The sequence below is a fragment of the Canis aureus genome, unplaced genomic scaffold (assembly GCF_053574225.1).
Source record: "Canis aureus isolate CA01 unplaced genomic scaffold, VMU_Caureus_v.1.0 ptg000087l_RagTag, whole genome shotgun sequence".
Taxonomy (NCBI): Eukaryota; Metazoa; Chordata; class Mammalia; order Carnivora; family Canidae; genus Canis; species Canis aureus.
Window position 1 is genome coordinate 247,189 of NW_027554428.1, and position 13,619 is coordinate 260,807.

General features: G+C 34.5%; 1 protein-coding gene across 6 annotated transcripts in view; it reads right to left on the reverse strand.

Moving 5' to 3' along the window:
* Positions 1–13,619, reverse strand: part of LOC144309582 (cullin-4B-like) — a 72,868-nt gene that overhangs the window by 48,343 nt on the left and 10,906 nt on the right. For 3 of the 6 annotated variants that reach the window (XM_077890666.1, XM_077890663.1, XM_077890664.1), the window contains exons 4-11: positions 9,094–9,197; positions 8,765–8,834; positions 5,418–5,491; positions 4,583–4,745; positions 4,395–4,484; positions 3,172–3,254; positions 2,364–2,431; positions 190–308 (exon numbers count right to left, since the gene is read on the reverse strand). In XM_077890666.1, the coding sequence (XP_077746792.1) occupies positions 190–308; positions 2,364–2,431; positions 3,172–3,254; positions 4,395–4,484; positions 4,583–4,745; positions 5,418–5,491; positions 8,765–8,834; positions 9,094–9,197 (771 nt within the window). Of the gene's footprint in view, positions 1–189; positions 309–2,363; positions 2,432–3,171; positions 3,255–4,394; positions 4,485–4,582; positions 4,746–5,417; positions 5,492–8,764; positions 8,835–9,089; positions 9,198–13,619 lie in introns of all 6 variants that reach the window. The other 3 variants (XM_077890665.1, XM_077890668.1, XM_077890667.1) reach the window with 3 other exon arrangements.

Below are 13,619 nucleotides of genomic sequence, written 5' to 3' on the forward strand. Positions count from 1 at the left end.
TCCCTTCAAATGAAAATATTATTGGGGGATTTGGAATTTATGAACTGGGAAAAAAAGAGTTTTAAAAGAACGTTTAAAATATGCTTTATGAATTTCAAGTTAATTAAGGTAAAAAAGCACATTATTAAAGTGGGAAAATAAACCATTAATAATCTGTTATTTTTCAATGATATCTTCTTTAAATAATACCTTTATATAATCAATCCAATGTTGAAGAAGAACTTGAACTCCAAACTCTACCCTACTAAACAGCTGGTAGAGTACAGACAGATCCTCAACCCTGTTTTCATCAAGAAGATAGCTTAAGCCTGAATATTAGAAACATGAAGGCAAAATGAGCAATACAAATATCCTCCTCAAGATATACATTCAGTGAGGCATTATTTTGAGATTAAAATATTTACTTGATCAAAATAGTACAGTACTAAACTTTACAAATGAAAGTAATATCAGTAAGTTTTAAATTAAGTAGTAATTAGAGGATAATGAAAAAAATAATTATGCCTCTGGACTACTACTTTTTTCATTCTTCTAACTGTGGTCTTTATAAACACATTTCAAATTATTACCCCAAAATCTAAATTAAAGAAAAATATAGTAAACAAATTTGTAGGACAGACATTACTAAAAAGAAAAAATTATGAATTTTAATTTATAATTTAAAATGAATAACTGAAAACATTAAATATCTAATTAAGAGGCAGATATTAATTTTCACATGAGAATAAAATAATGATTCAGTTAGAGATAATTAAGTCCAAAACGATGTTATACGATACGTCCGGATATGTCGACAAATCTACTAATTCAATAAGTAAACATAAAAACCCCCAAATGCAAAAGAAAAAAGGAATATGTTACTAAAAAGTCATTTATTCAGCATCAGTATCAACATGTTGCTTTTCTGAGCTCATCATTAGCAGAATAAGCCCTCACTATTCAGAGAAATTTTCTGCCGACTCTGTTTCCTGGAATTATATGTTCCATACTTAACATATAAATCAATAATTAATAATATAAAGCTTCAAACTTGATCAACATTCTTCGACTTCAAATATTTAAAAATCTGTTTTACATTAGTTCACCTCTCACTTCCCACTAACTTGTTACTCTATATACTTTTTCCCCGTGATTTTGTCAAACTGAGTTTTTTTAGCACCTAATTCTATAAAATTGAGGATGCTTTTTAAAGTTGCTGGATTTTATTCTAAGAGTTGGCAAATGTTATAAATCCTACTGGAAAAGAATAAGGAAGTCCTCCCATTTTGGTAATCAAAAAATTTAAGGAGCAAAATTGATGAAGATGTGGAGATCTAGCTGAGGTCAAAGCACAAGCTGACACCCCACAGAGGACCTGCCTGCCCCTCAGAGATGGGATGTGTTTGACATTCCTCAGGCACTCCTGGCTGCCGTAAAACTAAGGGAAGGAAGGAGCAAATAGTTAATTTTTAGAGATTACAGTCCTATAGACAAGAGTCCCCCTCCATTTACCAGAAGTCTTAGTGACTTAACAAGGAAAAAGCATTCTTAACAATAACCTAGCTTCCAGAAGGAAGCTCCCAACTGTTAATGCTTTACTAGAAGGAAAAACAACCTTACCTTGGCAATGGTAAGGTCTTTGGTAAGTTCTCTTTAGCGTACAAAAATCCTTTTGAAACCTCCTTTTCCTATCTACCCCAAACACACAGTATATAGTCCCAAACACATAGTATATAGTCAGCCACCTCTCACAACCCTGGGGCAGCAGCTCTTTCTGCCTATGAGTCCTGTCCTAGTGCTTTAATAAAGCCACCATTTTTGCTCCAAAGATGTCACAAGAATTCTTTGTTGGTCATTGGCTCCAGACCTTACCCCATCAAGCCTCACTTATATTCCAAAACTACATCAAACAGAAAAAAAGGTTCAGTATTTGTGTTCTTATTCTATGTTAGATCTCTCTTGTCCAAAAAAATAGTTAAATTTTAGTTTACATGCACTCACTTTAATAAAGGCTTCTAAAGAAGCATTCACCCTGTATCAAATCTACTTGTTTTGCACCAAGAAGTAAACATTCAATACGTATATGTTAAGCAAATGTTAACCTTATGTGAAGAATGGGAAAATACCAGAAGTAAAGCAAAACATGTGCTCAAGAGCACTTATAATCTAAAATTTTAAAACATCAGGAAGATGTTTTAAAGACTATTTTTAAGAACAGCCAAAAAAACTTTACCACATTACTGTTTTTGAGATGTATGTATACCTTCATTTTATGTATCATTTTAAAGGGAGACATCGCACAGAACACAGAAATTAAAATTACTTAAAAATTGAAAATTATTTTCCTTAATACTATTTAGCTAAACGTATCTATACTTGTTTACCTTTCTGAAGAACTGCTGATAAATGTTCACCTAGAAGTTGCTTTTCTACAATAGCAATCAGTAGCTTCCTGTTTTAAAAATAAAGTTTTACATCACTAAAAGATTCTCATACTGGAGTGATAAAACTGCTTTCCAGAATGCTAGTGCATATATTACTGTTATCAATCTTGATTTCTTGTTCCCACTATAACTTATGCCATAAAATTAAAATTGCTACTGATGGTCTTCAGGAAGACTGAATTTTATTCATAAACTTCTCCTGATTCAATTTAATTTTATTTTAAAATATTTTATTCATTTATTCAGAGAGACATGGAGATGTAGGCAGGGGGAGAAACAGGCTCCCCACAGGGAGCCCAACATGGGACTCGATTCCAGGACCTGAGCCAAAGGCCAACATTCAACCTTTGAGCCACTCAGGTTCCCCTGAACTTCTACGATGAGTTATAATTATCATTACTTAATTGGAGAAAATTAAATAATAGCAGATGTCTATCTAACAGAAAGACCATTCTTTCATCTATAATTCAAAAAGATCAACAACCTATTTTCCAAACTTAGTTTCTTTACTTTGGCTCATCAAAAACTTGAAAAATAAACTTATGAAGAAATTTCTATTTGTCAGGAATTTTCATTACTTTGATACAAATGAAGAAAAGAGGGAGAGAAGAACTTAGCCAAAAAGGGAAATAAATTTATAATTTCATCATATCCCACGGTAATTATTGATGTGTTTAAATAGTTGCAATCTCAAAGCGTAAAAAACATATAATAATCCTATGTGTAATTATACGATATATGTTCTTACTGTGTGTTAAGGCTTAGGTAGGCTCTAACTCTGTCTACTTCTTCTTCTAGGAGATTCTTGATATGGTAAAGACACCCAGGAATCTGAAAAGAATATTTTAAACTTATTATGTCTAAAAATTATAGGACTTAAAGCACAAAAGTTACAAACAAAACAAGCAAGCAAACAAAAACATGTCTGGCCTAAATAAATTTAGTTTGATTAAGACCCAGCTACATCCTCAGTTCATTTCCATATGGCCAGAATACCAAGAATTATAAAACTGAGTTTAATTTGTAACTGGAAACACTGTGGCTTGAAATTTTAATATAACTAAAACAAAACCATACAATACTGGAAGCAAAGGGCTGTCAGAAATGAAAAGAGAAACTGAAAATTCAACAACAGTCGGTGACTTCAAAAGCCAATGACATATATGTAAATCATATATAAGATAAATAATGGCTAAAATGCTAAGACCAGAACCAGCAAAGAAACAGAAGGCTTTAACAAAACTAAACAAACAAGAACTAACAAAACATTTGCAAAACACCACTGAATAATACAATACATGGTCTTCTTAAGTGTATAAGGAACATTCTGCAAGACCCCATCAAACCACAAAACAAGTGAAAATATTTTAAAAGAATGAAATCATACAAAATGTGCTCATTTATTATAATGAAGTGGAAATGGGGGGAAAAAGAAAATTTCAGAAATTCACAAATATGAGGAAATTAAACAAGACATTTCTTAAGAGCGAAAGTAGGACATACTTTACCATGTGAAAAATGAACCTAGAACATACCAAAATTTAAGGACTGCAGCTGACATATGCTGAGTGGGCAACTTATATTTGTAAATAGCTACACTGGAAAAAGAAAGATCTTAAAACAATAAACTAACTCTTTCTGTTGTTTTTAAACCTAATTTTCCACATAAAGACTGTGGGAAAAGATCAAACTAAACCTGAAGCAAGTAAAGAAAGTAATTGTGAGAATTTAGTGAAACAGAAAGGAGAAAAACAATAGAAAAAAGAAAAATCAGGAACACCAAAAACAGGTTCTTTGAAAGGTCAACAAAATTGACAAACCTTTAGCAAATGCCCAAGAAGAGAAAAAAAATAAGTATTAGCAAGAAAAGTATGTCAAAATTTAAATAGGAATTATAAACATGGTTCTCCACCAAGTATTTAATGATCTGTTTTACAGATAACGTTAGAGTTTATAATTGTCTTCAAATACCTCTTTTTTTTGCACCAGCTTCCTTCCCTCTGCTGCATAGAACCTGTTTGTTTCTTCTAGGAATTTATTCTCAAATGATACTTGGTAAATCTAAAATGCAATATATTTTTAAAACTCAGTTAAAACTGATATTTAGAATACCAGATTAGAAATTAGCTGCAAAGTAATAGAAGTTAAGCATTACTTACCTGCAAATCAGAAAGCATACTTAAAAGCCTCTGAATCAGACATCTATCAATCATCTCACCATTTCTTTCTTTTTCAATTAACAGAAGAATTCCATCTACGGTCCTACTCTGAACATTCTGATCACGAATTATATATGATTTAAATAATTCAAGGCCCATGTCCCTGAAACAACAACAAAAAAACCTATCTAAATAAATATATTTTTAAAACTGTAAATTCTAGGGGTCTTTTTTGCCATTATACTTTGATGTAATAATGCATTATCCATAGTTCAAAAAATTATACTTTGATGCTGAACTCTATCTACAGTTGGTTAAATTCTTCTACTTTGTTTTTTGATAGTCTGAAGTCAACTAAAATAAACGTAAGATTTCAGAGTATATAAAGACAACTGGATGACATGCATAATTCCATAATTTTTAAAAAATAAATCAAAATTCAGGGTGACTCTAAAACTGTTACACTTGCCTTTAGATTTTTTAGCCTTCATTAGCATAATTTGGTATCAATTAACAACTTCCCAGTGTTTCCATCATAAGTATGAAATATGATTCATTATCTAGAATTAACTTAGAAATAATATGTCTCCTAAACAATTATTAACACTGAGTAATATAATTTTATAATAAATTATCCCATAAGCTATGTTACCATGCGCTCTAACATGATTTTAAACATTTCTAAGTTTCATGATACACATAGAGAAAAACGGGTTTTCAAAATTATATTTGAAAGTTTATAAATTCATCTTATTATGTCTTCTTTCAGTTAGGAGATAAAAAAGTGATCATAAGTCACACATAATAATTTTTCAAGTAATGATTGAATCCTTACCAAATGGAAGACAACATCGAAATTTGAAAAACGTAAGTTCTATCTAGGAACAGAAAGATGTTCCTAATCATGCTCTGTCAGAAATAAAACAAGGTAAAACATTATGTCTGAAAGATTCTGGGGTTAAACTATTATTCATCTAATAAAATCTTAATTCTTAAGAAAAGTACATTATATATAAACATTGCTATCAATCTTTAAATCAAACATAGGCAGCAACATATTTATTCCAGAAAGATAACTTTCCAATTTATCACCCTTTTTCCACATTGCTAGTTTTTAAATAGTAAAGATTAATGGAGATACATAAATAAAATTTATCCACGTAGATTATTCTCACTTTGTAAAAACTGCTAAAATATTAGTTATTAGTAAGAAGTACAGTTTGCTTAACAAATCTTTTTAAAAACTATAGAGGATTAGAAGACTAAGAGCTAGAGTTGTAAAGAGTAAACAAAAAGAAATAAGAAGAATTAACAGGAATATGCACTACGACAAAATCTATGTACAAATATAAAATCTTATGCTTTATATTTGAAGACAAAGTACCAAGGGAATTTTTTACTATGAATACATTGGTTATGTACAAATTAACTGCAATGTAAGCATATACAAGAACAGCAGTTCTCAAACATTCTTATGTCAAGTACCCTCTATATTTTTAAAAATTGATGAAATCAAATAATTTTCACTAGTGTGTTATCTAGTAATACTGCACTAGAAAATTCAAATGAGAAACTCTAAGTATTAGTTATATTAATTTCATAATAAAAAGTTAATTTGTTAGGAAATGTTTTTATATTATTTTAAATTTATTTTTTAAATATTTAATTTATTTATGTATTTATGTATGTATGTATGTATGTATGTATGTATTCATTCATGAGAGATGCAGAGAGAGAGAGACAGAGACAGAGACACAGGCAGAGGGAGAAGCAGGCTCCATGCAAGGAGCCTGATGTGGGACTCAATCCCGGGTCCCAGGATCACACCCTGGGCTGCAGGCGGCGCTAAACCGCTGCGCCACCAGGGCTGCCCATATTGTTTTAAATTTAAAACAGTAATTGGTGAAAGTATGAGCTTTCACTTATAATATGAATAAATTGGGGGGGTCTAATATAAAGCTTAGTGATCAAAATTAATCACCCATATACTTGAAAAATATCTGAAAGGTACTGAGAATAGATCCTTAAATGCTCTTACTACAAAAAACAAATAGTAATTATGTGAAGTGATGAAGGTATTAATTAATTAATGCCACTCTGGTAATCATTTTGTAGTATATAAATGTATCATATTATCACATCATACATCTTATACTTGCACAATGTTATGCCTCAATTATATCTAAAAATTTTTTTAAAGAATTTATAATCTAAGAATAAGTAGAGCATTAATAATTTAAACACACCTTTAAAGTATAATACAAACTTATTTATATAAACAGGAGAAACTAAAAGAGAAGAGAAAACCAGAGCGGTATAAAGAGATAACAGCACAGAAGTGATAACATGTGAACTTTATGTAAAGCAGTAGGACTTTTCTAGAAAGTATATTCCAAACTGACTGGTTAAATACTGCATGGAATAATTAACATACAAGTCATGCATGTTTTCCTTGACACACCATCCTTTAATCAGGATCAAAACCACAAAGATATCCTCAATATGGTTTTATAGACTTTTACTTTTGTGGCAATTTTACGGTCACTATAAATAATGTAATTACATTTATAAGATTTTAAAATGTGCTTGTACAACCTTAACATTGTCAATCATTGTATTCATGGATATTCTGTTTCTAGAAAATATGTGTTTTTGCTTTAACTTAAACCATTTACAGCACCTCTCTGCTGATTCCACTTGGAACTCTGCACAAAATATTTCGAATTGTTATAGGAAGAGTTAATTATGAGGTCCAGAGAAACTTGTCATGCGACAGTGCTGTGGGAGATTAAAGGACACTGATAGTTGCAAAGCTCACAGCCTTGATTTTGAGCCAGGATTCACAGCCAGTTTTTTAAATAAAGGTGAAAAATAGAAAGTTGTGATATGGTAGCCATGTATGACTAACGAGGACATGAGTTAGAACTGGAAATGAGTGAGAATGGATCTTAACTCCAAATACAAAGAATTAAATCAACCAAATATGAAGGGCAATTCATTTAAACAATCAAAGTTCATATCGCCTTCCCTTTCCCTTCCCTTCCCTTACTATCGCCTGTAGTAAGCTACAGAAGAAGCATAGATTAGCTCTTTCTTCTCTTAATGGAGGCAGCCACAGATTTTTCTTTCAGAGTGAGGGGACCCATGTTCAGTTCCTGTTCTGTTTCAGAGGCAGGGATGACCAAGGATATATATGTCAAAACTTATTGAACTGTATAGTCAAGTATCTGTGCCTTATTGTGTATCACATTATACCCCCAAAGAGATGTTTTGTAAAAGAACCATAAAAAAAACAATCAGTCACGAATGAAAAAGGAGAGATCACAACCAATATCAAGGAAATACAAATGATTTTAAAAACATTTTATGAGCAGCTATGTGCCAATAAACTAGGAAATCTAGAAGAAATAGACACGTTTCTGGAAAATCACTAAGTACAGAAACAGGAAGAAATAGAAAACCTGAACAGGCCTATAACCAGGGAGGAAATGAGGCAGTCATCAAAACCTTTTAATCTTTATGTACGAAACTGAGAAATACACTTTTCATTAGTGAAGATTTGAATTCACAGCATTGCTTCTACACATTAAATAAAAATTCAAAACTTATACTAAGAGTATTAACACATTATATTATCTTATACTTACTTTATCATGCCAAAATTAAAAAGCAGCCATAATTTGCATATTTTCATATTCAGATATACACGGAAACATTGATACATTTGAAAATGTCATTTTCAAATATCGTTGAGATATTTAAAATGCCTATTTACCTAATTTAGTATAATTCCCTTTGTTATAGCTCCAATGCCTTTATAGCACAGTCCCTTGTATATTCAAACCTCAAATGACAATTACTAATTTATAGTAGTATTTATTTAGTGAGACTAAATCTGGCATAATTTGTAGCTCTTCTTTAATCTTAAATTTATGTTAAATATTATAGTTGTCTATATCTAAAATATAATATCTCTCTTAAAAAAACCCTTCCTAATTTTATGCACACCAATAAACTAAAACAAATCTTAAAGAACTAAGAATAGACTTCTACCATAAAAGCATTTCCAAGTATGTTTTTAAATAGTGTGAGTTAACGATATTGTTTGATTTTCTTTTAGAGACCACTTAACACATTCCATAGTAGTCCTTTTAGCTAAAAAGTACAGTTTTTATATACTACCATTTGTCTAGCATGATCTTGCCAGCATTTATCCATTTTCTTTAGAAAAGGGCCAGTATCCAAAGAATATATGAGATAATGTTAAGAAAAAGTTTATATTCTAAAACTAACAGAGATCTTGCAAATGCAAGATAAGACTACTAAAAGACAGCATTTGGTAAAACTGAATAATGCTAACCATTAAATCCAAGCACCCCTCATTTTTAAACAGAACATAAAAATACAAAAACAATATTAACCCCGTATGCCAAGTTAGTATTTTTACTCAGATATCGATATAGAAAATTGGACAAAAGAAGATAAACAACTCAAAGGGGAAAAAAGGATACTCTCTGAGTTGATGAATTTCTGCTCTGATGTGCTGTTCACAAAGCTGCTTCAACTGCTTATATAAGTTTGCAGATAAATTGTAGGAGCAAAGGTTTTTAACACTCTGAAAAATTAGAAACATATATGCGTAAGTTGAAAATAACCAAGCTCACTTCTTCTGCGTTTATTGATAAAACTGGCTAGTGATCATGAACTTATTTCTTATGAATATGTAAATGAATAGGAACAGTTTAACATATTAAGGACTATTAAATAATAAAAAACAATCTCAAAATTTATAGTATATGAAGAAAATGTTCTTAAAATTCTTCCATCCAAGTGAGTATATACAAGCCTGTTGTAAGCAGTAATTCTAAGTACCCAGACATTCACCATAATTAACTTTTTAAAATTTAAAACAATTCCATGAAACTAGTTGGCTAAACAGTAAGTTAACCTATATCTTACCTTCGGGAATGTTTAAAAGATAATAATCTTTGTTTAAAATTTAAAAATTAAGAAAGGAATTTAAAATAATGTGTACAATAACAACAACCAATTTTATTTTATTTTTATTAAGTGTGGCTTAAAATGCCTGCAATAAGCAATAAAATAAACCATTTTGCTTATATTAAAATATACCCCACATCACTAGAGTGATGTGACCAAACATGGTATTAAAAAAAAAAAAAAAACTCTAAAGAAAAAATTAGGTCAGCAAAACTGTAGAACCAATTTTTTTCAGAGCTCTGGAATTTTACCAAAACCCTTACAGTTAAAGGAACATTTAATGAAGAAAAAATCCGGTACATTTCAGTAATAGCGCCTTTTGATATTAACATAACCCATTTACCACGGTGAAAATCTAATCCAGTATAGTTTAGAAAATCTAATCCAGTATAGTTTACTGGTTATGGTGGGGGGTAAATACAGACTTTGTTCTCAAAGAGCTATAAATGTATTTGACTCTGGAATTTGCCTTTATGCTTTCTGGCTAGAGCTTAGCAACAGAGAACATCACCAGAAACATCAACTTTACAGTAACACAATGGCACTAAATTCGTATCTTTCAATAATTACTCTGTAAATGAATTAAATGATCCAATAAGAGATACGGGGTATGAGGATGCTTTAAAAAAACAAGATCACAATGCCAGATTTCAGGTTGTACTACAAAGCTGCGGTCATCAAGACAGTGAAGTACTGGCACAAAAACAGACACATAGATCAATGGAACAGAATAGAGAATCCAGAAGTGGACCCTCAACTTTACGGTCAACTAATATTGGATAAAGGAGGAAAGACTATCCAAGGGAAGAAAGACAGTCTCTTCAATAAATGGTGCTGGGAAAATTAGACATCCACATGCAGAAGAATGAAACTAGACCACTCTCTTACACCCTACACAAAGATCAACTCAAAATGGATGAAAGATCTAAATGTGAGACAAGATTCCATCAAAATCCTAGAGGAGTACACAGGCAACACCCTTTTTGAGCTTGGCCACAGTAACTTCTTGCAAAATACATCCAGGAAGGCAAAAGAAACACAAGCAAAAATGAACTATTGGGACTTCATCAAGATAAGAAGCTTTGGCACGGTAAAGGATACAGTCAACAAACCTCAAAGACAACCTACAGAATGGGAGAAGATATTTGCAAATGACCGATCAGATAAAGGGCTGTTTCCAAGAACTATAAAGAACTTATTAAACTCAACACCAAGGAAACAAACAATCCAATCATGAAATGGGCAAAAGACATGAACAGAAATCTCACAGAGGAAGACACAGACATGGCCAACACGCACATGAAAAAAGTGCTCTGCATCACTTGCCATCAGGGAAATTACATATCAAAACCACAATGAGATACCACCTCACACCAGTGAGAATGGGGAAAATTAACAAGGCAGGAAACCACAAATGTTGGAGAGGATGCGGAGAAAAGGGAACCCTCTTACACTATTGGTGGGAATGTGAACTGGTGCAGCCACTCTGGAAAACTGTGTGGAGGTTCCTCAAACAGTTAAAAACAGACCTGCCCGACGACCCAGCAATTGCACTGTTGGGGATTTACCCCAAAGATACAGATGCAATGCAACACCGGGACACCCATACCCGGATATTTCTAGCAGCAATGTCCACAATAGCCGAACCGTGGAAGGAGCCTCAGTGTCCATCGAAAGATGAATCGATAAAGAAGATGTGGTTTATGTATACAATGGAATATTACTCAGCCATTAGAAATGACAAATACGCATCATTTGCTTCAACGGGGATGGAACTGTAGGGTATTATGCTGAGTGAAATGAGTCAATCAGAGAAGGACAAACATTATATGTTGTCATTCATTTGGGGAATATAAAGAATAGTGAAAGGGACTAGAACGGAAGGGAGAAGAAATGGGTAGGAAATATCAGAAAGGCGACAGAACATGAAGACTCCTAACTTTGGGAAACGAATTAGGGGTGGTGGAACGGGAGGAGGGCTGTGGGTGGGGGTGAATGTGTGGCGGGCACTGAGGGGGTCAATGACGGGATGAGTGTCATTTTGTATGTTGGCAAATTGAACACCAACAAAAAATAGATTTATTATTAAAAAAATCAAAAAAGAAAGAAAATGAAGCCATGAAAGGGTAAACTGTTTCTATGATATATGGAAATTTCTTTAATGTCCCTCACAATAAATTCAATTACTTTGCAAAAAAAAAAAAAAAAAAGAAGAAGAAGAACTGAGTAGAAGATACCTAGATGGATAGCAGACAAATCAAAAGACAATCAACATCACTCATTAACAGGGAATACAAATCAAAACCACAATGAGACAGCTCCTCATACCTGTCACAATGGCTAAAATTAACACAAGAAATAATAGGGGCTGGCAAGGATTTGGGAACCAGGAACTCTCTTATGCTGTTGGTAAGAATGCAAACTGGTGCAGGCACTCTGGAAAATACGATGAAGGGTCCTCAAAAGTTATAAATAGAACTAACCTGTGACCCAGCAACTGCACTATTACCCAAAGGTACAATAATACAAATTTTAAGAGGTACCTGCGTTCTGATGTATTATCAACAAAAGCCAAGCTATGGAAAGAGCACAACTATGGAGATGGTCCAAAAGTGCATGGACTGTTGAGTGGATAAACTGGTGTATTTACAATAGAATATTACTTAGTCATCACAACATGAAATCTTGCCATTTGCAACTATGTGGATGGAACTAGAACACACTATGCTAAGTGAAATAAGTTCAGAGAAAGACAAATATCATATGATGTCACTCATGTAGAACTTGGGAAACAAAACATATGAAGACGGGGAGGGGGGGCGGGGGGGGCGGGATGGGGCAAAAGGTAAGAGGGAAACCGCAATAAGAGACTCTTAGTAATAAAGAAAAAACTGAGAGTTGATGGAAGGAGATGGGTGGCAATGGGCTGGATGACTGATAGCCATTAAGGACAGCACTTGATGTGAGGAGCACTGGTGTATTTAAGTGATGGATCATTGAATTCTACTCCAGAAACCAATATTTCACTGTATGATAATTAACCAAAACTTAACTTTTTAAAACTTTAAAAAAAATTGTGGGGGCATGGGGCAAGATGGCGGAAGAGTAGAGTCCTCAAGTCACCTGTCCCCACCAAATTACCTAGATAACCTTCAAGTCCTGAAAATCTACGAATTCGGCCTGAGATTTAGACAGAACTGTCGGAATGATACAGTGAGAAGAGTTCACGCTTCTATCAAGGTAGGAAGACGCGGGGGTGTGGGGGGGCGTGGAGGGGGGGAGGAGGGGGTTAAAGAAACCATAGGCATCCGAGGGGGAGGAGCCCCTCGAGGAGCCGGGCTAAGGCCGGGGTGAGTGTCCCCAGGACAGGAAAGCCCCGCCTGGAGAAGCAGGAGCTTCAACAATCTTCCCGGGCGTTAGAGCAGGATCCCTGGAGGGCGGGGATGCCCTCAGGCTCCCTGGGACACTAACAGACACCTGAGCCCCGGGGAGAGCCCCACAACCCGTGGCCGAGCTCCCTAAAGGGCTGCAGCGCGCGCATGGCTGGACCCGGGAGCAGGTCGGAGGGGCTCGGGCGGAGGCTCCGCGGAGGCGGCTGCGCGGCCCGGAAGCAGCACAGGCAGCCGCTCAGGCGGCCGCTCAGGCGGGGGCTCTGCGCGGCTCAGGCGGAGGCTCCGCGCATAGGGGGCTGCGCGGCCCCGGGAGGGGAGGGGAGGGGCGGGGCGGGGCGGGGGCGGGGGCGGGGGCGGGGGCGGCTTCGGTGGAGGCTTCCAGGATTGGGTCCCAGGTCGGGCTCCCTGCATGGAGCCTGCTTCTCCCTCTATCTGTGTCTCTGCCCCTCTCTCTCTCTCTCTCTCTCTCTCTGTCGCTCATGCATAAATATTTAAAATCTTAAGAAAAAGAAAATATGGCCCATTCTATGAATACAGAAATTAACGAAAGCTACCCACAAGGGAGCAAAGACTTGGACTTACCACAATCAATACATTTTATCATATGCTAAAATGACTTTTATATTTTGGCCAAAAAAAATCCC